This window comes from Theropithecus gelada, chromosome 11 (genome assembly GCF_003255815.1).
Source record: "Theropithecus gelada isolate Dixy chromosome 11, Tgel_1.0, whole genome shotgun sequence".
Lineage (NCBI taxonomy): Eukaryota > Metazoa > Chordata > Mammalia > Primates > Cercopithecidae > Theropithecus > Theropithecus gelada.
In genome coordinates, this window is record NC_037679.1 from 68,111,473 (window position 1) to 68,136,119 (window position 24,647).

At 46.7% G+C, this 24,647-nt stretch overlaps 1 protein-coding gene across 3 annotated transcripts; it reads left to right on the top strand.

Annotated features, from left to right (window-relative positions):
* The first annotated feature begins 379 nt into the window (after positions 1-379).
* On the top strand, positions 380-23,120 carry UNG (uracil DNA glycosylase). 3 transcript variants are annotated; one of them, XM_025402172.1, is made up of 7 exons: positions 380-605; positions 1,218-1,424; positions 1,978-2,073; positions 4,398-4,495; positions 5,483-5,571; positions 7,928-8,110; positions 21,939-23,120. In XM_025402172.1, exons 1-7 carry the CDS (start codon positions 474-476, stop codon positions 21,986-21,988), a joined length of 855 nt encoding a protein of 284 aa, XP_025257957.1. In that variant the 5' UTR covers positions 380-473; the 3' UTR covers positions 21,989-23,120. The 3 variants fall into 3 exon arrangements, with proteins under 3 accessions (XP_025257957.1, XP_025257956.1, XP_025257955.1); XM_025402171.1 differs by having other exon boundaries at positions 7,928-8,106; positions 21,936-23,120; XM_025402170.1 differs by lacking the exon at positions 380-605 and having other exon boundaries at positions 921-1,424; positions 7,928-8,106; positions 21,936-23,120.
* Positions 23,121-24,647: the final 1,527 nt, after the last annotated feature.

The following is a 24,647-nucleotide window of genomic DNA, read 5'->3' on the forward strand; positions in this document are numbered from 1 at the left end:
GGCCAGGTACTTTTTTTCCCTCCTATCCCCAGAGACAGGGTCTCGCTCTGTCGCCCAGGCTGGAGTGCAATGGCGCGATCAAAGCTCACTACAGCTCCGACCTTCTGGCCTCAAGCGATCCTCCCGCCTGAGCCTCCCAAAGCGCTAGGATTACAGGCGTGGGCCACCGCGCCCGGCCAGTCTTTTCTTCTTGCAGCTGAGCCTGGAGAGCCTTTCCAAAGGGCAGAGGTGGGTCGAGGGCATGAATGAATAGGCCCGCGGGCACCGTTGCACGCCCCACCTCCTCCCAGAGGCGTTGCACGCCAGGCCCTCCCGCACATGCGCACTGGGCCTTCCACTGCCCCCCCGCCCCCAGCAAAGCCCCCCGCTCGGAGCATGCGCGGGCCGCTTGGCGCCAATTGCTGACCGCCACAGCCAGGGCCAGCCTCGCAGGTTCCCGGGTGGTGCGCGTTCGCTGCCTCCTCGGCTCCGGGATGATCGGCCAGAAGACGCTCTACTCCTTCTTCTCCCCTAGCCCCGCCAGGAAGCGACGCGCCCCCAGCCCCGAGCCGGCCGTCCTGGGGACTGGCGTGGCGGCCGTGCCTGAGGAGAACAGAGATGCGGCGGTGAGGCGCGGCGTGGGGCCGGGACTGGGGGGGTGAAGAGGGAGGAAGGCGGTGGGTCCCGCCTGACTGAGGGCGTGCAGCAGCGCGCCTCTAACTCGGTAAACCCGGGCCCCGCTTTCCAAATAGCCTCCACGTGTTCAAAACAGCCGCCACTGTCCCCCATGGGCCGCCATGCTGAGGGATCAGCCAATGGGGACGCGCCTCGGCGCCCATGGCGCCAATCCGCGCGCCGCAGGCCTGCCTGGCTCGGTGCGCTGTCCAATCAGAGGGGAGAGGGGGCGGGACCCCAGAGGGAGTTTTTTTGCCGCGAAAAGGCCACGTGGGGGTGTGGGGGGCGGGTCTGGCGGGGCGGGGCACCTCGGTACTGCGTCCGCAGTCCTCCTGATGCTCCACGGGGCCGCTTCCCAGCCCCACTCCCCGCTCCGGTTTAGAATCGAATTCCCAATTCCCGGACTGGGCCCAGTCCTGGGCTCCTATTGTCCGATTTTGCTGCGACCTGCTCCACTAATGGGCGTCTTCTGCCTTGGGCCATGGGTGTTGGGCCAGAAGCTGCGGACTCCTGGGAAGCGGCCTCTGCAGCTCTTGAGCAGCCTCTGCGGGGACCCCTTGCAGGCCAACCCCCCCAAGAAGGCCCCGGCCGCGCAGGAGGAGCCCGGGACGCCGCCCTCCTCGCCGCTGAGTGCTGAGCAGTTGGACCGGATCCAGAGGAACAAGGCCGCGGCCCTGCTCAGACTTGCGGCCCGCAACGTGCCCGTGGGCTTTGGTGAGAGCTGGAAGAAGCACCTCAGCGGGGAGTTCGGAAAACCGTATTTTATCAAGGTAAATATGGAAATGCATCTTCCATAAGGGTAAATGTGGAGGCTTCCGGCCCTTTGTCTTGTTACTGCGCCGGTGAAGTTCATGTTTCCATAGGCTTAGGTTGTACCCCCTTCAACGTCCTTTACCCACAAAGGGGGTAAAAGAAAGCCATGATGTTTTAGTCTGCACCTTTATATTGGTTAAAGTTGTTAACGACCCATGAGATGGTATCATGGATTCATTTAAGTCACATAGTCTATTGTCCAGGAAAGGCTGGCATAGTAAAACCACCAACCATCCTGAATGAAACCTGGCTTGTGCTTTAAAAAGCCGGGAGGAGTGGCACTGTTAGGACCCAGCCCAGAAAAAAAGGCAGGGAATTGGCCCGATTGAACCACTTGGGGGAGCGGGGGGGAGGCACTGTTTTTGTTGGTTGTTTTTTAAAAGAATTTGGACATAAAACGTGACAAAGAACTAGTGATGTTCCAAATAACTTGCACTAGAAGCTTTCTTATTTAATTCTTATGGCTTCCAGCGAGAATCTGATTTTAAGTCTAGTTTATCTTTAAATCAGCTAATGGGATTTGTTGCAGAAGAAAGAAAGCATTACACTGTTTATCCACCCCCACACCAAGTCTTCACCTGGACCCAGATGTGTGACATAAGAGATGTAAGTACAACTTGATGATTTTTATTGGGAAGAAGGAGTCAACTAGTATTTTTAAATTAGGGACACTGGAGTTAAGCCACAGTCCATCATTCAGTAGTAAATAAAACACTGAAATTGTAAGGTTTGGCTGACTGTGTTTCAGCCTGTATTTACTCTTTTTAATGTTTACCACATGCTATTTTATGCGGCAAAAAGGAGAACTATGTACATCCCGTGCTCTTATTTCTTGTATTTTTTTAAAATCCTGAAACTAACCTCCCGCAGTGTTAGATACTATGGTGGTGATAAAGTTCAGACTGACACACAAAGCAGTTAAATCTTTTGCAGCTTGTTATAGTCAACCCCACCTTGACCTGACCACACTGCCTTATAGTTAGCACTTTCAAGCTCTTGATTTTCTGGCCTGAATAGTTTTGTGGTTCTGTTAACAGATCCCTTTGCTTTAGTTTGTCTTATATAACAGTTGCTGGTTGGCAGCTCTTATCCATCTCATGTTCAAAAGTCCGTGGGGCTGGGCACGGTGGCTCATGCCTGTAATCCCAGCACTTTGGGAGGCCAAAGTGGGAGGATCATTTGAGGTCAGGAGTTCAAGACCAGCCTGGCCAATGAAACCTGGTGTCTCCTAAAATACCAAAATTAGCCAGGCATGGTGGCGCATGCCTGTAATCCCAGCTACTTGGGAGGCTGAGGTGGGAGAATCGCGTGAGCCCAGGAGGCGGAGGTTGCAGTGAGCCGAGATCACACCACTGCACTCCAGCCTAGGGGACAGAGGCAGACCCTGTCTCAAAAAACAAAAACAAAAAACCGTGGCTCCTCACTGTTGAACTATGAAAACAGAGCAGCCCTCTTTAAATAGGGCCACGTCCTACCACTCAGCCTTACCTCCACCTCCCACTCTCCCACTCCAGAGTTGGACAGTGTGGCAAACCCCTTCCCACTTCTGTCTCTTCTTAAAAATCAAGTGGATACCTCTGTGGCACCTCCTTGAAGTCTGTTGCCTTCTACCTCTGTGATCCGGTTTTCCTCTGAGCTGCTACGATGCATTTAGCACCTGCTGACACTGGACTTTTAGGTTTCTTACCCGTTTTCCTCCCCCATTTTGTAAACTGGGGCAAGAATGTTGTGATTTAGTGAATATCTGTGAAATGACATAGAAGTGAAATAGGTGAATAAACCATCTCGATAAGGCAGCCACAGCTAATAGTTACAACATCTCATAAGTTTAAGAATTTAGAATCTAGCTCTTTGGTTTTGAAGCTAAATTAAATCCTGTTAAGATCAATACTAGTTTGCTTCTTGTTCGAATGCCCTATTCTGAATACCAGTGATCAGTATATACCGGGAATAAGGGAATATTTTGAGGGGATGCTCAGAAACCAGTTTCAAACCTACGAGGATCAGATGGGCCTGCAGGGCTTCTTGACAGCCCAGCACTGGGAGAGCTGTTTCACACGAGAGTAAGTTGGCATGGTGTGAACACCAAGGGGAGGGACAAGAGGTCCCCAAAAACCTCCTGGTCATGGGAACATCTGGAGCTGGATTCTGAAGGATAGAGTACGTCAGCTGTGGAGGCGCAGTGGCGCGATGGCTCACTGCACCCTCCGCCTCCTGGGTTCAAGCGATTCTCCTGCCTCAGCCTCCCGAGTAGCTGGGACTACAGGTGCGTGCCACCACACCCAGCTAATTTTTGTATTTTTAATAGAGATGGGGTTTCACCTTGTTGGCCAGATGGTTTCGATATCTTGACCTTGTGATCTGCCTGCCTCGGCCTTCCAAAGTGCTGGGATTACAGGTGTAAGCCACCGTTCCCGGCCCTGAATTGCTTTAATTCGTCAAAAAGTAACTGGGGGCTAGGCACAGTGGCTCATGCCTGTAATCCCAGCATTTTGGGAGGCCGAGGAGGGAGGATCCCTTGATCTCAGGAGTTTGAGACCAGCCTCAGCAACATAAGGGAGGCCCTCTCTCTACAAAAAAATTTTTTTAAAAATTAGGTGGGCATAGTGGTGCAGTCCTGTGGTCCCAGCTACTCTGGAGGCTCAGGTGGGAGGACCACTTGAGCCCAGGAGGGCGAGGCTGCCATGAGCTGTGATCGCACCACTGCACTTCAGTCTCAGCAACAGAGCAAAACCCTGTCTCAAAACATTTAAAAAGCAGCTAGGTACATATCTTTGCAAGTTTAAAATACGCTCTTCCTTTGACCAGCAACTCTTCTATTAGCAATGTATGCCATAGAAGTGTTTTGTTTTGTTTATGTTTGTTTGAGGCAAGGTCTGTGCTGCTTACATTACAGTATTGTTTAATTCCTGACCCCTGGTGGTTCACAGGTGAAGGTTGTCATCCTGGGACAGGATCCGTATCATGGACCTAATCAAGCTCACGGGCTCTGCTTTAGTGTTCAAAGGCCTGTTCCGCCTCCACCCAGGTACAGTTGCTTTACAGGTGACTGCAGTCCAGACGTGATTCCTTTCAGATGTGTACTTAGCATATTACAAGTGGGACTATCCGGGGCACTGTTCACTAGCCTTTAAGGAGGATTTCTCAACCTCAGCACCATTGACACTTGGGGCTGAGTCATTCTTTGTTGTGGAGGAGGAGGAGGAGTCCTGTGCTATTGCAGGATCTTGTGCCACATCCCTGGCCTTTACCACTGGATGCCAGGAGCAACCCCCAGCTTGTGACAATGAAAAATACGCAGACATTGCCAAAAGTCCCTTGGGGGGGGTGGCAAAATCACCCCTGGTTAAGAACCACTGCTTTGGGCCGGGCGTGGTGGCTCATGCCTATAATCCCAGCACTTTGGGAGACCGAGGTGGGTGGATCACGAGGTCAGGGGTTCGAGACCAGCCTGGCCAAGATGGTAAAACTCTGTTTCTACTAAAAATAAAAAAATTAGCTAGATGCGGTGGCGGGTGCCTGTAATCCCAGCTACTCAGGAGGCTGAGGCAGGAGAATCACTGGATTCCGGGAGGCAGAGGTTGCAGTGAGCCGAGATCCTGCTACTGCACTCTAGCCTGGGTGACAGAGCAAGACTCTGTCTCAAAAAAAAAAAAAAAAAAAAAAGAACCACTGCTTTGGAGGATTTGGTGTATAATATAATAAATACGCTAAGGACAGAAAACTGTCCCTGAGCAACAGTGGGGGTCTGGGCTATAACTGCTGGGTTGATTTACTTAGGTTTTCCAGAGTGCTGTTAAATCCAAGCACAGACTAAAGTAAAGGTCTTTGGCAGATTCACCTGTTAGAAGGAGGACTAGCATTGTTGATCTCATTAATTGGTGCCATATGTGCCAGTGTCCCTTCCAAGAGCTGGCTATAACCTCTAACCTTTCACATATGTCTTAGACATTACTAAGCTTTCAAAATTATGCTTAAGATTCTGTTTTTTGTTTTTCTTATGACTTGCTTTCAGTTTGGAGAACATTTATAAAGAGCTGTCTACAGACATAGAGGATTTTGTTCATCCTGGCCATGGAGATTTATCTGGATGGGCCAAGCAAGGTAAGCCAGCCACTGCTAGATTTTTGTTGTTTTTTTTTTTTTTTTTTTTTTTTGATTGAGACTGAGTCTCACTGTTGCCCAGGCTAGAGTGCAGTGGTGCGATCTCAGCTTACTGCAACCTCTGCCTCCCAGGTTCAGGTGATTCTCATGCCTCAGCCTCCTGAGTAGCTGGGACCACAGGCATGAGCCACCATACCTGGCAAATTTTGTAATGTATTTTTAGTAGAGACAGGGTTTCACTATGTTGGCCAGGCTGGTCTCGAACTCCTGACCTCAGGTGATCCGCCCGCCTCGGCTTCCCAAGGTGCTGGGATTACAGGCGTGAGCCACCACGCCCGGCCTGCTATATGTTTTTTAGACTGATACTGACAGTCTTTTCTGTCTTGCTTGTTTATATTTTTAAAGAGTTGTAATAAAGAACTAGAGAATGCTAATTAAATGACTAATTTATAGATGTGAAAAAGTCTGTTTTGGCTGGGTGCAGTGGATCACATCTGTAATCCCAGCACTTTGGGAGGCCAAGGCGGGTGGATCACGAGGTTAGGAGTTTTAAGACCAGCCTGGCCAACATGGTACAACCTCATCTCTACTAAAAATACAAAAATTAGTCTGGCATGGTGGTGAGCACCTGTAATCCCACCTACTCAGGAGGCTGAGGCAGAGAATTGCTTGAACCCTGGAGGCGGAGGTTGCAGTGAGCCGAGATCGCACCACTGCATCCCAGCCTGGGCTACCAGAGCAAGACTCCATCTCAAAAAAAAAAAAAAACAATCTGTTTTATCCTGCAGCCAGTTTTCTTTCTTTCTTTCTTTCTTTTTTTTTTTTTTTTTCTGTTTTTGAGACAGGGTCTCACTCTGTCACCCAGGCTGAAGTATGGTGGTGTGATCATGGCTCAGTGTAGTCTCAATCTCCCAGGCTCAAGTGATCCTCCCATCTCGGCCTCCCAGGTAACTGGGACCACAGGAGCCAGGAGCACACCACTATGCCCAGCTGAAAATTTTTTTTTTTTTTTTTTTGAGACGGAGTTTTGCTCTTGTTGCCCAGGCTGGAGTGCAATGGCGCGATCTTGGCTCACCGTTACCTCCGCCGCCTGAGTTCAAGGAATTCTCCTGCCACAGCCTCCCAAGTAGCTGGGATTACAGGCATGCACCACCACGCCTGGCTAATTTTGTATTCTTAGCAGAGATGGTGTTTCTCCATGTTAGTCAGGCTGGTCTCAAACTCCTGACCTCAGGTGAACCACCCGCCTTGGCCTCCCAAAGTGCTGGGATTACAGGTGTGAGCCACCACGCCCGGCCATGCCCGGCTGATTTTTATTTTATTTCATAGAGATGGAATCTCACTATGTTGCCCAAGCTAATCTTGAACTCCTGGCCTTGAGGTCCTTCCAGGGGCTATTATTATAGGCATGAGCCACAGTGCCTGTCCACTCGTATGTTAATTACAGTTTGCAAGACAAAGGTTTGTTCCTTGTTAATATTTTAAATTTATCCACCTCACTTTTGACTGCTCTGAAGGTGGCTGCAGTCTGCTCATTTTGACATTTGGATTGTTAATACCTATTTAGGAGATTTTTGTTTTTCTTTTAATTTTTTTCATTTTTTTTTCTTTCTTATTATTTCTTTACAGATGCATTTTTTTTCTGCTTATGTACTTTTTTTTTTTTTTTTGAGACGGAGTTTTGCTCTGTAGCCCGGGCTGGAGTGCAGTGGCCGGATCTCAGCTCACTGCAAGCTCCGCCTCCCGGGTTCCCGCCATTCTCCTGCCTCAGCCTCCGGAGTAGCTGGGACTACAGGCGCCCGCCACCTCGCCCGGCTAGTTTTTTGTATTTTTAGTAGAGACGGGGTTTCACCGGGGTAGCCAGGATGGTCTCGATCTCCTGACCTCGTGATCCACCTGTCTCGGCCTCCCAAAGTGCTGGGATTACAGGCTTGAGCCACCGCGCCCGGCCACTTTTTTTTTTTTTTAAACAAATTGTCTACAACCAGGATAAGGAAAGAATGTTTACTCTTTGGTTTCTTGCAATTTGATTTTCATTTCTATGAAACATTTTGTCCTGCTTTTTGTGTTCTGAGATTATTTAACATCACTTAAGATATTTTTTAGGACAGTCCATCATGATGAGGGATATTAAGGCATGTTCACTATAGTAAACTTGGAAGAAGCCGAAAAGGCAGCTATGAGAATAAAAGTCTCTCTAATCCTGCCCAGAGGGTGCGCTGGCCTTATGGCCTATTTCATTCTGCTACACTGGATCCCATCAAGCCCTGGTTTCATCATTGATTTAGCACCTGTTGCTGGGTATTGGGCTGATTTGCCTGAGCCTACATTTAACCTATTTCTCTGATGTGTGTAGGTGTTCTCCTACTCAACGCTGTCCTCACGGTTCGGGCCCATCAAGCCAACTCTCATAAGGAGAGAGGCTGGGAGCAATTCACTGATGCAGTTGTGTCCTGGCTAAATCAGAACTCAAATGGCCTTGTTTTCTTGCTCTGGGGCTCTTATGCTCAGAAGAAGGGCAGTGCCATCGATAGGGTATGTTTTGTTTTCTTTTTCTTTCTTTCTTTCTTTTTTTTTTAACACTATAAAAACAATGTGAAGAATTCTAGGAGTCTCTGCTGTGTTTGGTCCTGGAAAATCCATGTTATAAAATAACTTTTATTTTCCCTTAGGCCTGTTATAAGGGTTTCCCATTGAAAACAAAAATTTGGACAAATTACAGGAGTGATGAGTTGTGTATGAGGAAAGCAACTGGCCAACTTGTGACTGAACGCAGTTGGTGCCGTAGGCATGAACTTGGTGTCTACAAGATACAAGTCCCTGGGTACCATTCACTTAACAAGTGATGAATGAGGCATGTTTCTGGCTTCCAAGAAATTTGGGAGCATATAGAAAACACAAAGAATTCCACTCAATCACGAATTTAATTTGCCCATGAGAATACTATCAGTGATCGTTATTGTTTTGTTTCTGGGTTATTTTGTTTGTTTGTTTTTTAGATGGAGTCTCGCTCTGTCACCCAGGCTGGAGTGCAGTGGTGCGATTTTGGCTCACCGCAACCTCTGCCTCCTGAGTTTAAGCGATTCTGCCTCAGTCTCCTGAGTAGCTGGGATTATAGGCGCCTGCCACCACACCCGGCTAATTTTTTGGTATTTTTTAGTAGAGACGGGGTTTCACCATGTTGGCCAGGCTGGTTTTGTACTCCTGATTGCAAGTGATTCAGCCTCCAAAGTGTTAGGATTACAGGCATGACCCGCCACACCTGGCCTATCAATGATCATTATTAACCCTGAGGCCTAATTGCAGATACCCAACACAACCAAACCTGTGGCTCCCCTCCCTGCATCTTCCCCCATCTGCTACCTCCCTTTTTCCCCTTCTTTTACTGAAGCACTTCAATACCTGGTTGTGGAAATAGAGACCTAAAAGTCAGCCTTGAATCCTCCATTCCATCAGTAAATCCCATCAACTCTGCCTCCCAAAACACCCCAGTCCTACTGCTTCTCATTCGCCACTGCTGCCCCTCAGGCATGAGCCACCATCATCCTTCTCCAGGATAACCGTGATAGACTAGAGATGAAGGCTTGATGGAGAGCTGCAGAGTGGAGGAGGGAGAGATGGGGTGGGGAAAGGAGAGGAGCCAGGGGTGAGTGTTCATCCCTGGCAAATGGGAGAGACATTGGGTGGGGGAGAAATTATAGAATAAATGCTTCAATAATCGAAGGCAAGGGCTTAGCGGAGGTAACTGACAATAGCTTCTGGTGTATCAGCAGGAGGTAACGGGGGTATCAGAAATGCGCACATATATTCAACCCCTACCTTGTATGGGTACTAGGTTGAGCACTTGTTTTTTGAGATGGAGTCTCACTCTGTCACCCAGGCTGGAGTGCAGTGGCACTATCTCAGCTCACTGTAACCTCCGCCTCCTAGGTTCAAGCAATTCTCCTGCCTCAGCCTCCCAAGTAGCTAGGATTACAGTTGCCTGCCACCACACCCAGCTAATATTTTTTATGAGTGACCTAAGATCTGACTGGTATGAATTGCTAAGATGTAATGATCTGGGTATGTAAGAAGTATGTGTGAGAGTAATTGCCGATCTCTATCCCTTAGGGAGGTTACTCCAGTGTTGCTCCTCCCCAGTATTTTGGTAATCTTTAATCATGGCTTGGTCTGAAAGTAAACCGTTGTTAAAGTAGCTGGGTCATTAAAGCCAAATTGCATATCTCCAGGCCAGTGTCTCTCCTGATCTATAGAGTGCCTTCCTACTACTGCCCCATAAACATGCCAAATTCAACATCTTCCCAACGAAGTTTCTCCTTTTCTCATCCACGCTTTACTAAACTTGCTCCTCTTTACTCCCTAGCAGCAAAAAGCACCACCATCTGCCCAATTGTCCAGCCAGATCTGATTCCATTACTGACACCTGCCTACTTCTCTCCCCTTTTCTGTCCTTTTTTCCCCTCTTCCCATGTGCAGTCAGTCATTCATATCTGTGTTCTTTCTTCCCCCTCCAAATCTGTCCCTGCCTGACCACCTTTGCCTTCATTCAGGCCCTCACCTGATCTTGCCTGGAGGGTTCTGATGCTTTCTCCCTGGAAGGCCTTGCCTTAGACTGAAGATCTGATGTCAGGGGGGTGGGGGTGTGGCCCCCAACCAGCCTCCCAGACGTAACTGTATCCCTCTTTGCACTCCGATCTCCAGGCTGACCCATTCCCCTTTACTTTTTCACGGTGCCCCAGTTCCCTGCCTTTGCATATCCTGCTCGCTCTGCCCACTGTGTGGAGGTCATTTTCCTCTGGGATTCTTTAGAGCTCTGCAGGGCTGACATTTACAAGGGCCTGTGCTGCTTGGCGTGTGTGTTCAGCACTTGATGTGCATGACTTCTATCACACTCAGCACCTGTGATCCTCATTTGATTGGTCACAGTAACTTCATAAGCTGGGCGCTATTGTTATTCCCAGTCTACAGATGAAAGCTGAAACAGCTTAGAGTTGCAGCAACTTCCCTGTGGTACAGCTACTGAGTGGTAGAGGTAGACCTCGACCCTGGGCAGTCTGGCTCCAGGCTCTGTGCTCTTTTTTTTTTTTTTTTTTTTGAGACGGAGTCTGGCTCTGTCGCCCAGGCTGGAGTGCAGTGGCCGGATCTCAGCTCACTGCAAGCTCCGCCTCCCGGGTTCCCGCTATTCTCCTGCCTCAGCCTCCCTAGTAGCTGGGACTACAGGCACCGCCACCTCGCCCGGCTAGTTTTTTGTATTTTTAGTAGAGACGGGGTTTCACCGGGGTAGCCAGGATGGTCTCGATCTCCTGACCTCGTGATCCGCCCGTCTCGGCCTCCCAAAGTGCTGGGATTACAGGCTTGAGCCACCGTGCCCGGCCCAAGCTCTTTGCTCTTAACCACACTGGATTGCCTGACTTTAATCATCACCCCTCATCACCCCTCCTGGACTGAGCCCCTTGAAGGCAGGAGTGTTTTGAGAAACAGTGATTTGTTAGTTTTTATATACAGAAAAGAAGAGGAAAACAAAAATGGTCTATATCTCCCTGTTAAAATAACTACAGTTGACATTTTTAAAAAATCAAAGTGGTCATGTGCCACATAATGATGTTTTAGTCATAAACTGCATATATGATGATGGTCCCATAAGATTATAATAATATTGTGGCCAGATGTGGTGACTCATGCCTGTTATCCCAGCACTTTGGGAGGTCAAGGGAGTTTGAGACCAGCCTGGGCAACATGGTGAAACCCCGTCTCTACTAAAATACAAAAAATTAGCCAGGCGTGGTGGGGTGTGCCTGTAGTCCCAGCTACTTGGGAGGCTGAGGCAGGAGAATTGCTTGAACCTGGGAGGCGGAGGTTGCGGTTAGCTGAGATCATGCCACTGCACTTCAGCCTGGTGACAGAGTGAGACTCCATCTCAAAAATATATATATACACAATATTTTTTGCTGAGACCAGCTCAGTCAAGAAGACCCTAACCCAGCGGTGCTAGAGGAATTAAAGATACACACACGGAAATATAGAGGTGTGAAGTGGGAAATCAGGGGTAGCATAGCCTTCAGTGCTGAGAGCCGGGAACAGAGATATACCCACATATTTATTAACAGCAATTAGCAGTTAATAACCAGTCATTAGCATTGTTTCTATATCTATTAAATTAACTAAAAGTATCCCTTATGGGAGATGAAGGGATGGACTGAATTAAATGAATAGGTTGGGTTAGTTAACTGCAGCAGGAACACTCCATGAAGACACAGATTGTTCATGCTATTGTTTGTGGCTTAAGAATGCCTTTAAGCGGTTTTCCGCCCTGGGCAGGCCAGGTGTTCCTTGCCCTCATTCCAGTAAACCCACAACCTTCCAGCTTGGGTGTTAGGGCCGTTATGAACATTTCACAGTGCTGCAGAGATTTTGTTTATGGCCAGATTTTTGGGGGGCTTGCTTCCAACATGTCTCCCTTCTTTGATTTGCAAAGAGCTAAAAGCAAGGGCAGCTTTGTCACGGTGAGCTACTTCTCGCAGGAGTCAGGATCCGCATCTACAGACTATACAAAGGCAAACAACATAGGTTAAAAGCACAGTCATCATAGAAATCACAGAGCTTCCAAGTGTTTTTATCCATTTAAATGGGTTACTAGCTGCTAATCTGTCTGCAGCTCCTTTAAGGAGTCCAGTTCCTGGCATTAAGGTCAAGTGTGGCTGGGATACTTTAAATATTTGTTCTTTTAATTTTGCTATATCCAAAAACAAGTTTGTAGAGTGTCCTTCTAGATGTTTTTTTATTCTTTCCCAAATTTTGGTCTTTTTAAGGCATTAATAGTTTCCACAAATTCTTATGTTTAGCTCCTAGAGTGAGCCATATCATTTGAGGTTGAGGTGCCACTATACCGCCATGGTTCCAGATAATAGGAACTTTTGCATACTTCATATCATTTCTACCATCTGACCATTTTGTTCAGATCATCTGAACATAGTGTGGCCGTGGCACGCAGACCGAGAGGTTGGATTCAAGCTAAACATCCCCTTAGGGGACCAATTAATGATTTCGTAGAAATTGTTTAGCACCTCTGCCTCTTCTGCAAAGCAATCTTCCTAAACAAGTACGTTCATTTTTTCTAACTGGGTCCAATCCTGTTTGTAAATCGGTTTTTGAGGGCAGTATGCCTCAATTATAGGAGGAGATTTATTATGGTAAATAGTGAGATCAGAAAGCATGTGTAACTGTGTCAGAGTGATTGCATCCAGGCATTATTGCCAGCCCTTATTGAAGGAATACTCACGGCAGTGGTGATAACCTCTATCATAGCTACCATTAAATTATTCATTGTGACTGGTTGTCCTGCTTTCCTCAGGTTTTCTTCTGCCATCTGTGACAGCTTCTTGATCTGTCCCCAGGTGGGTGGCTGTGTTCGACAGGTGTTGCTCGTGACAGTTGGGGTCCTCCTCAGGTCAGCCTCAACATGGCTGCAACCGGGGGTCCTCGGGATCCTCCCGGAGTCTCTTCCTCGGCATCTGGCTCATGATAAAGTTTCAGGTGTCTTGATGTTATCCAAATCGGCTGTTGATTTTGGCCTGGAGAAATACAAGCATAACTTCTACACCAAGTTATTACTTTACCTGTTTCCCAACTTTTTGTTATCGGATCTCTCCACCAAATCAGTTGTTCTGTTTCTGTCTTTGCAGTTGGTTTCTGTAGATGCTGTTCAGCTGCTGATAACATCTGGCCTTTGGGAAGGCTCAAAAAATTTAAAGTTAATCATGCTAGGTTCAGTTGCATCCGTGGGATTCCATCATTGTTTCTCCCTTTCTGCTTTTGCAACTGCTGTTCTAGGAAGAGATTCATTCTTTACACTATGGCTTGTCCTTGAGAATTGTATGGGATACCAGTAATGTGTTTAATATTCCACATAGAGAAAAATGTAGCTAGAGTTTGGCTAGTATAGCCTGGGGCATTATCTTAAAACAAGTAGAAGCTGGAATGCCCATCACTGCAGAACACTGCAAAAGATGACATTTAACACAGGCAGAAGGCCCTCCTGTTTGGTATGTAGCCCAGACAAAGTGAGAAAAGGTGTCCACGCATGCATGTACGTAAGCTAGACTCCCAAAGGAGGGAACATGTGTGACATCCATTTGCCAAATAGAGTTAGGTTCCAGTCCTCGAGGATTAACTCCTCTTGTAAAAGATGAGGAATGTACCATTTGGCAAGTTGGGCATTGCTGAATAATAGCTTTAGCTTCTTTCCAGGTGATGCTGTATCTGCATTTGAGACCAGAGGCATTAACATGGGTAAACAGTGAAAGTGTCTGGCATTAGATATTGCAGTAGCAACAAGGCCGTTTGATTTCCTTCAGTCAAAGGTCTTGGAAGAGGTGTATGAGCCCTGATGTGAGTGATGTAAAAAGGGTGCGTTCTACTTCTAACTGCTGTTTGCAGTTGGGTAAATAAAGTCATCAGTTGTTCATCTGTATAAAATCGTAACTGAGAATTTTCAGTTAAGTGTGTGGAATGAACCACATATGAAGAATCAGAAATCACATTAATAGGCATATCAAAAACAGTCAATACCTCAGTTACAGCTACAAGCTCCGCTTTTTGAGCTGAAGTATAGGGCGTCTGAAAAACTTCCCTTTTGAGCCAGAATAAGAAGTTTTACCATTACTAGACCCATCTGTAAAAACATTCTCAGCACCTTCAATTGGTTTAAATTTGTTATTTTAGGGAGAATCCAATTAGTTAATTAAAAAACTGAAGCAGCTTCATTTTAGGAAAATGATTATCGAGAATACCCACAAAGTCAGCTAAATGGGTTTGCCAAGTAAGACTATTTATAAAAGCTTGCTGTATTTGTGCCTTCGTGAGAGGAACAATAATTTTTCCAGGATCATATCCATGTAATTTAACAATCTGAGTTCTCCCAATCCCTATCATAGTAGCGATTTGATCTAAATAAGGAGTTAGAGTCCGTGAATTAGTATGTGGAAGAAAAAGCCACTCTACTAAGTCCTCCTGTTCTTGGACAATAACACCAGAAGGTGAATGCTGAGTTAAAAAAATTAGCAAATCCAGAGTCTTCTCTGGATCTACTCTGTCTGAGCTTTATGGACTTGCTTCTCAATCAGTTGTTAACTCTGCCTTCGCCTCCTTTGTTAATTGCTGAGGGCTAGTGAGACTAGGATTTCCTCTAAGGATAGGAAACAGATTACTCATGGCTTAGGTAGGAATGCCTAGAGCAGTCGTATCCAATTAATATCCCCTAGTAATTTTTGAAAATCATTTAATGTTTTTAATTTATCCCTACATATGGTTACTTTCTGTGGCACAATGGTAGTGTCATTTACTAAGGTCCCCAAGTAGGAGTAAGGAGGAATAGTCTGAATTTTGTCAGGAGGTATAATTAAACCAGCGCAAGAAAGCCAGTTTTGCAAGTGATCTTGACATTGGAGTAATATTTCTCCAGTGGGGGCAGCACAAAGTATATCATCCATACAGTGAATAATGTAACACTGAAAATATTTTACTAGTCGGTTCAATTGCTTGCCCCACATAAGTCTGGCAAATAGACTGTTTAACATGCCCTGTGGCAACACTTTCCAATGATAAGCTTAGCTGGCCGCAGGTTGTTTACTGCAGGAATTGTAAATGCAAACGGTTCACAGTCTTGCTCAGCTAAAGGGATAGTAAAGAAACAGTCTTTTAAATCTATGACTAATAAAGGCCAATTTTTTGGAATTATAGCAGGAGAAGGCAATCCTGGCTGTAATGCTCCCATAGGTTGTACAACTGAATTGATGGCTTTTAAGTCAGTTAACATTCTCCATTTGCCTGATTTTTTTCTTAATTACGAAAGCTAGAGAATTCCGCGGGGAAAATGTTGGAGCCATGAGCCCATTTTTCTAACTGTTCAGCAACTAATTTCTCTAAAGCCTCCAGTTTTTCTTTACTTAGCAGCCATTGTTCTATCCATATTGGCTTATCTGTTAACCATTTTAAAGGTATAGGTTCTGGAGGCTTAACAATGGCCACCATCAAAAATTATTTCCTAATCTTTGGCGGGAACTTTGTTTTTCCGCTTGAAGCAGCTCTTCCAAACCTTGCAGATTTTTTTCTAGTCCCATACCAGGGACATACCCCATGTGATGCATTGTATGCTGACTTTGAGGGCTATGTAATTGTTCTGGAATTAGAACTTGTGCTCCCCATTGTTGTAATAAATCTCTTCTCCATAAATTCATAGGTACAGAAGTTATAATTGGTTGAATAGCACCAGTTTGTCCGTCGGGCTCCTCACAATGCAAAATATAACTACTTTTTTTTTTTTTTTTTTTTTTTGAGACGGAGTCTCGCTCTGCCGCCCAGGCTGGAGTGCAGTGGCCGGATCTCAGCTCACTGCAAGCTCCGCCTCCCGGGTTCACGCCATTCTCCTGCCTCAGCCTCCTGAGTAGCTGGGACTACAGGCGCCCGCCACCGCGCCCGGCTAGTTTTTTGTATTTTTTAGTAGAGACGGGGTTTCACCGTGTTAGCCAGGATGGTCTCGATCTCCTGACCTCGTGATCCGCCCGTCTCGGCCTCCCAAAGTGCTGGGATTACAGGCTTGAGCCACCGCGCCCGGCCAGTATAACTACTTTGATACACTTCAGCAGCTTTACCAACTCCAACTATGTTAAATTGAGCGGGTTGAATTGGCCACGTGGACGGCCAGTGCTGTAGAGAAATTATTGAAATGTCTGCTCCTGTATCTACCAAACCTTTAAATTTCTTCCCTTGGATAGTTATTTCCCAGGTAGGATGTTTATCAGTAATTTGACCCAGTAAGCTGCTTTGCTTTATTTGTGCTTCCAAATCCTCCTGTTCGTTTAATTTCACTTTTTCCCATTCCCACATATGGCAAAATCAGGAGCTGTGCTGTGCGCTCTCCTGGCTGTGCTTTCCAGAGAACAGAAGTAGATATAACAATTTGAATTTCCCCGTTATAATCTGAATCAGTGACTCCTGTATGTATTTGTACGTCTTTTAAACTCAAACTAGACCTTCCTAAAAGTAATTCTGTTGTCCCTGCTGGCAAGGGTCCACAGACTCCTGTTGGGACCTTTTGCGGGGGTTCCCCAGGCAGAAGGCTCCCAGCTCTTGTGCAGTATAAATCTACTGCGGCACTACCGGCTGTGGCAGGGGACAGACATTGTACAGGGGTGAGGGAATAGCCTGAGCTGGAAATGCCTCGGTTTAGAGCGGGGCCCAGGACGGGCCCCTTGTGGCATTTCCCGAAATTGGGTTCCCTTCCTTATCAAACTTAAAATGACACTGACTAGCCCAGTGTTTCCCTTTTTTACATTTTGGACATATTTCAGGCTCAACAGTTTTCTTTTTTTCCCTATATGGCGGCCTGACTCCCTGATTTTTTTTTTTTTTTTTTTGAGACGGAGTCTCGCTCTGCCGCCCAGGCTGGAGTGCTGTGGCCGGATCTCAGCTCACGGCAAGCTCCGCCTCCCGGGTTTACGCCATTCTCCTGCCTCAGCCTCCCGAGTAGCTGGGACTACAGGCGCCGGCCACCGCGCCCGGCTAGTTTTTTGTATTTTTTAGTAGAGACGGGGTTTCACCGCGTTAGCCAGGATGGTCTCGATCTCCTGACCTCGTGATCCGCCCGTCTCGGCCTCCCAAAGTGCTGGGATTACAGGCTTGAGCCACCGCGCCCGGCCAACTCCCTGATTTTATCTACATTCTTTTTTAGTATGACCATGCTTCCCAAGTTAAAACGAGCTCCAGGAAATGGAGTATTTCCTTTATCCACTGTCAGTCCTGCCATTGCCTGTGCCAACAAAGTGGCTCGATGCAGATTACCTCCAATACCATCACAGGCCTTGATATAATCAACTAAATGTGCTTTCCAAAACTCTGATAGGTCGCAGAGCAGCCTGGCAGTTGGGATTCGCATTGTCGAAAGCTAATAACTGCAACACTATATCCTGAGCAGCCGAATCTGCAATCATCTTTTTAAGAGACTCCTGTAACCGAGCTATAAAATCAACATACGGTTCCCTTGGTCCCTGTTTTATAGCACTAAAGGAAGGGTATTGTTTCCCACCTGAAGTGATTTTTTTCCCCAAGCTCTAATGCACACTCCCCTAAGCTGTTCTATGGCATCATCCTGCATGACCACTTGTGCATCTAAACCAGCCCAGCCACCGACTCCCAAAAGTTGGTCTGCAGTTATATTAATTTAAGGTTGGGCCTGGGCATTGCAAGCAGTCTGAATGGAAGCTTCATCTGCCCGCCAAGTTTTAAATTGTAAGAATTGAGCAGGAGTTAGACAAGCTCGAGTAAGAGCGTCCCAGTCAGTAGGAATCATCTGACTGGAAACAGCAACATTCTTTTAACAGTCCCATTACAAAAGGAGAACCTGGTCCGTACTGATTTGTTGCTTGTTTTAATTCTTTGAGTAATTTAAAAGGAAAAGGCTCAAATGTAGCTATAATATTTCCCTGTTGATCTGGGGTGTGTATTCTAACAGGGAATTGCCAAGCCTCTAAATCACCCTCTCGTCTAGCTTGCTGAATTCCTGCCTGAATAGAACTATGAGTGGTCGCTCGAGGAGCTGCTCGAACAGTCACTGGGGTGACTACTTTTCGCCCAGTGTCCTCCAGAAAAGAAAGATCTGGAGGGTCATTTTCTTCAAAATAATAATGAGGGGGTGCAGAAGGGTAGGAATGAACCGTTCCTTCCTTTGCCGCTTTAGCTTTAGCTGGCAAATAAACATGTTCTGTAACCTTCTCTGTTACTTCGCTATACTCTCCTTCCTCCTCCTCATTAGTGTGAAAAAGTTCCAAGGTGGAACGAACCAGACCGAATAACTGTCCCATTGTTACCCTGATGCTTCCGAGCTCCCCTTCTTGCCACGGGGATTGCTTTAAGAGTACTCGGGTGTCCTCCAGCTAGTTTTCCATTCCAACCATCGCTCTGGCAACCCTTTGACCTGGATACGAGCCCGCACGAATGGATGCCATTTGCCGAGACCAGCTCGGTTGGGGAGACCCTAACCCAGCGGTGCTAGAGGAATTAAAAACACACTGAAATATAGAGGTGTGAAGTGGGAAATCGGGTCTCACAGCCTTCAGACCTGGGAGCCCCGAACATCGATTTACCCACATATTTATTAACAGCAAACCAGTCATTAGCATTGTTTCTATAGATATTAAATTAACTAAAAGTATCTCTTATGGGAGATGAAGGGATGGACTGAATTAAATGAATAGATTGGGTTAGTTAACTGCAGCAGGAACACTCCCTGAAGACACAGATCGCTCATGCTATTGTTTATGGCTTAAGAATGCCTTTAAGCGGTTTTCCGCCCTGGGCAGGCCAGGTGTTCCTTGCCCTCATTCCAGTAAACCCACAACCTTCCAGCTTGTGTGTTAGGGCCATTATGGACATATCACAGTGCTGCAGAGATTTTGTTTATGGCCAATTTTGGGACGAGTTTATGGCCAGATTTTGTGGGGCTTGCTCCCAACAATTTTTACTGCATCTTTTCTATGTTTATACAGACAAATGCCTACCATTGTGTCACAACTGCCTATAGTATTCAGTACAGTAATGTGCTGCACAGGTTTGTAGACTAGGAGCAATAAGCTATACCATATAGCCTAGGTGCATAGTAGTAGGTTATCCCATTTGGGTTTGTGTAAAGACGCCCTATGGTGGACGGATAGCAGTGAAATTGCCTAACACACTTCTCAGAATGCATCCCTGACATTAGGTGATGTATGATTATTGCTTTTTTTTCTTTTGAGACAGGGTCTAGCTCTGTCTCAAATCTGCCAGGCTGGAATGCACTGACTCAATCTCAGCTCACTGCGGCCTCAACCTCCCAGGCTCAAGCAATCCTCCCACATTAGCCTTCTGAGTAGCCGGGACCACAAGCGTGAGCCACCACACCTGGCTAATTTTTGTATTGTTTTGTAGAGACAGGGTTTCACCATGTTACCCAGGCTGGTCTTGAACTCCAGGGCTTAAACGATCCTCCTGCTTCAGCCTCCCAAAATGCTGGGATTACAGGCATGAGCTACCACACCTGGCCACTGACTATTCCTTTTTTTTTTTTTGAGACAGAGTTTCACTCTTGTTGCCCAGGCTGAAGTGCAATGGCACGATCTCAGCTCACTACAACCTCCGCCTCCCGGGTTCAAGCGATTCTCCTGCCTCAGCCTCCTGAGTAGCTGGAATTACAGGCATGTGCCACCACGCCCAGCTAATTTTGTATTTTTAGTAGAGACGGTGTTTCTTCGTGTTGGTCAGGCTGGTGTTGAACTCCTGACCTCAGGTGATCCACCCACCTCAGCCTCCCAAAGTGCTGAGATTACAGGTGTGAGCCACCACGCCCAGCTGACTATTCCATTTTTGTGGCAAGATTTCTTTTTTTTTTTTTTTAATTCTTAGGAGCTGTAAGACTGTTCAGAGAGTTCAGAAAGACAGAAAGTGGAAAGTAAATGGCTTCCACTATTTCTCTTAAAGGAACTACTTAATACAATGTCTTGGGTATTTTTCTAAAGTTTTTTAAAAATGAAATTATTTTGTATTTTGTTCACTTGATAAATTTTGGAGGTCATCTCATCAGTATATTTATCTTCTACATGTTTTTCTAGGAGTCACGTGGTGTTACATTGTAAGAACTTTAGAAAAATACATTTAGCCAGTTTTATAACATTGAATTGTATACTAGGTTTTAGCTGACATAAGCAGTGTGTTAGTGAGTCCCTATATATGTTTCTATTTGTGTAGGTACAACTGGTCCCTGGCTTATGAAGTTTGACTTGATTTTTTTCAACTTTACAATGGTGTATAACCATACTTTGAGCACTCACACTTTTTTTCTTTCTTTAAGAGACAAGGTCTCTTGGCTGGGAGCAGTGGGTCACGCCTGTAATCCCAACACTTTGAGAGGCCAAGGTGGCGGATCACTTGAGCTCAGTGGTTTGAGAACAGCCTGGGCAACGTAGTAAGACCCTGTCTCTAAAAAACAAAAAATTAGCCTGGTGTGGTGGCATGCGCCTGTGGTCCTAGCTACTCAGGAGGCTGAGGTGGGAGAGTCACTTGAGCCTGGGAGGTGGAGGCTATAGTGAGCTGCGATCATGCCACTATACTCTATCCTGGGTGACAGAGTGAGACCCCATCTCAAAAAAAAAAAAAAAACAGATCTTGCTCTTGCTCTGTCACCCAGGTTGGAGTGCAGTGGCACGATTATAGCTCCTTGCAGCCTCAAACTCCTGGGCTCAAGTGATCCTCCCACCTCAGTCTCCTGTGTAGCTAGAACTACAGGTGTGTGCCATCACACTTGGCTAACTTTTCAATTTTTTTGTAGAGATGGGGTCTCGCTATGTTGCCTCAGTTGGTTGTAAACTCCTGGCCCCATGCAGTCCTCCTACCTTGGCACAGGGATTATAGGTGTGAGCCACCATGACTGGCCCCATCTATTTTTCACTTTCAGCACAGTGTTCAATGAGTTACATGAGGTACTAAACACTTCATTGTTAAAGAAGCTTTGTTTTGCCCAACTGTAGGCTAATGTAGGTGTTCTGAGCATGTTTAAGGTAGGGTAGGTTAAGCTATGATGTTCAGCAGATTGTATGTCATAAACATATCTTCAACTTAGGATATTTTCTACTTAGGATGCGTTTTCCAAGGTGTTAACCCAATCCATTGTGTTAATAAGTTGAGTTTATCTGTGTGTGTGTATGCATCATGGTGTCCTTTAGCAAATACAGTCTTAGCAGTGGAAATTGCTGGCTGTGTGATAGGGGCACTTGAAAATTGCATAGATAATCGCGAATTTGAAGGCAGAGGGTGGTCCTCTTTGCATCTCAGAGCCTAGCAAAGGTAGGGAGTTGCTCAACAAATGGACTAATGTTCTAATGCAAATGCTGAATGCTCCACTTTGGAAGGGAGAGAATTTAGAGGGCAAAGGGGAATTGCACAGGGTCTTAAAGTGCAACAGCCACAGTCCTTCCTTCCTTTAAAAAAAAAAAAGTCCCACCAGGTGCGTTGGCTCACGCCTGTAATCCCAGCACTTTGGGAGGCCAAGGCGAGCGGATCACGAGGTCAAGAGATCGAGACCATCCTGGCCAACCTGGTGAAACCCCATCTCTACTAAAAATACAAAAATGAGCTGGGTGTGGTGGCACGTGCCTGTAGTCCCAGCTACTTGGGAGGCTGAGGCAGGAGAATCGCTTGAACCTGGGAGGCAGAGGTTGCAGTGAGCCCAGATCACGCCACTGCACTCCAGCCTGGGGACAGAGCAAGACTCTGTCTCAAAAAAAAGAATTTTTTTTGAAGTTCCAAATCTGCCACCTTTTATTCTTGATCTTTTTCAGAAGCGGCACCATGTACTACAGACGGCTCATCCCTCCCCTTTGTCAGTGTATAGAGGGTTCTTTGGATGTAGACACTTTTCAAAGACCAATGAGCTGCTGCAGAAGTCTGGCAAGAAGCCCATCGACTGGAAGGAGCTGTGATCATCGGCTGAGGGTGGCCTTTGAGAAGCTGCTGTTAACGTATTTGTCAGTTACGAAGTTCCACTGAAAATTTTCCTATTAATTCTTAAGTACTCTGCATAAGGGGGAAAAGCTTCCAGAAAGCAGCCACAAACCAGGCTGTCCGGGAATGGCAGCTGTATCCAGCCACAAACAGCAAAGGCTACCCTTTGACCAAATGTCTTTCTCTGCAACATGGCTTTGGCCTAAAATACGCAAACTTTTCAGAAGACAGATGAGGTCAAATACTCAGTTGGCTGTCTCTATCTCCCTTGCCTTTATGGCGAAAGCGGGGAGATGTCCACCTTTCAGGCACAGCCCTAGCTTGGCGGCTGCTGCTCCTTGGTTTTGCCTGGTTAGACTTTCAGTGACAGATGTTGGAGTGTTTTTGCTTAGAAAGGTCCCCTTGTCTCAGCCCTGCAGGGCAGGCATGCCAGTTTCTGCCAGTTCCACTGCCCCCTTGATCTTTGAAGGAGTCCCCTTGATCTTTGAAGGATCTTTGAAGCATAAGGATGTTTTGCAGCTTTCCAGAATCTGGCCCAGAAATTAGGGCTCAATTTGCTGATTGTAGTAGAGGTTAAGATTGCTGTGAGTCTTATCAGATAAGGGGCCAAGAGAAGTAAACTGGGTCTTGTTATTCCTTGAGCGTTGGTGGAATAAGCAGTGGAATTTGAACAAGGAAGAGGAGAAAAGGGAATTTTGTCTTTATGGGTTAGGGATGATTTTCTCCTAGGGCTATCTCCAGGTGGGGTTTTTAAGGCAGCACAAACTGCCAAGTGCTGTTGTTTTAAGCGACTGAAATCACTTTGGGATATTTTTTTCTGCAACACTGGAAAGTTTTAGTTTTTTAAAAAGTACTCATGCAGATATATATATATATATTTTTTCCCAATCCTTTTTTTAAGAGACAGTCTTTATTGAGTCTGCACCTCCGTCTTTGACCTTGTTAGCAATGCTGTTTATGCTGTTAGTCGGGTTAGAGTTGGCCCTACGCGAGGTTTGTTAATAAAAGTTTGTTAAAAGTTTGTTTTGTGCAAGTGTCCTTTGTGGTCCGGGCCGGGGCATCCATGGACGTCCTTGGGCGGCCTTTGTCCTTGGCGCCTCCCAGGCTCCCCATAGCAACTATTGTCTGCAGGAGGGGCTGCCCTTGCCCCTCCTCCCCGCCCTGCGGCTCAGTGGAGCCGCCCAACTTTCCGCTGGCTGCAGTGAGCGCTGGGCCCAACCCCCGCCCTGGAGCAGGGCTCCAACTCCGAGCACCGTGGAGCGCCGGCTGCGATCAGTGGAGACACCAGAGGGGTAACTTCCGTCCTGAAGAAAGCATTTCTTCGGGGAACATGGCGTGCCTGTCGTGGCTACGTTCTGCCAAGCCCTGTGACGATCGAGGGGAGCCTCCTGCATCCCCCCCTCAAGCCGTGTTTCTAGACTCCGAGACATCTGGAACTCGGAAGTGAGGCCAGGGCTCCAGGACGACTCCCTGATGACGCACTGGCCCGCAGCCCAGGCTCAGGTAGTGGGGGCTGCCAGGATGACCTACGGGGTCCCCCAGTGTCCGAAGAAAGAAGCCACAAGTGTGCTTTTTTTTTTTCTTTTTCTTTTTTTTTTTTTTAAAGGGACTCTCGCTCTGTTGCTCAGGCTGGAGTACAGTGGCGTGATCTCGGCTCACGGCAACCTCTGCCTGCTGGGGTGAAGCGATCCTCCCACCTCCACCTCCCAAGTAGCTGGGATTACAAGCATGCACCACCACGCCCGGCTAATTTTTGTACTTTTAGTAGAGATGCTTCTAACTAAACGGGCAAGAAAGAATGCAGCCAGCCAGAACCTCAAGACTAGCAAATGCATTTCTTAAAAGGGCAGGGAGGGGAGACCCGATTTGTGCTTGAAAATACTGCTTCCTTTTCTTATCTTTGTAGGGAAGGGTTTATCATTCTTCATTTTGTGGTCAACAAGCAGGCTTTCACGGGAGGAGCATGCATGGTGGGATCTTCCTCTAAACAACAGTGGACTCCCTTATTCAAGGGAGAAGGGATGATTGTTCTACACCAGTTAGCTGTTCACACTTCTCTCTCTCCCGGAGCACTGCCGGTAGAGGGGAGCAGTGAGCTCCAAGTTTGCAGAAATAATTCGAAACACAATTACTTGGGTTTTAAATATATATACATAAAGTTCTATATAATATATACAAAAATTCTTTATATATATTCAATATATATGTATGTATATTGAACTTTAGTCATGTGACACTAAACAAAACAGCAGCTTAAGTGGTCCATGACCCTCCAAAAATTTAATTACTGATTGTTTAGAAACCAGGCAGCTCGGCCAGGTGTGGTGACTCACGCCTGTAATCCCAGCAGTTTGGGTGGCCGAGATGAGCGGATCACCCGAGGTCAGGAGTTCAAGCCTGACCAACATGGAAAAACCCCGTCTCCACTAAAAATACAAAATTAGCCAGGCATGGTGGCACGTGCCTGTAATCCCAACTACTTGGGAGACTGAGGCAGGAGAATCTCTTGAACCCGGGAGATTGCGCCATTGCACTCCAGACTGGGCAAC

Bases quoted from the DNA above. Each gene is read 5' to 3' on its own strand.
- UNG (XM_025402170.1), top strand. From the start codon at position 990: ATGCTCCACGGGGCCGCTTCCCAGCCCCACTCCCCGCTCCGGTTTAGA. The intron at 2,074-4,397 runs GTAAGTACAACT...GGTGGTTCACAG, and splicing joins AGATGTGTGACATAAGAGAT to GTGAAGGTTGTCATCCTGGG. The intron at 5,572-7,927 runs GTAAGCCAGCCA...TGATGTGTGTAG, and splicing joins ATCTGGATGGGCCAAGCAAG to GTGTTCTCCTACTCAACGCT.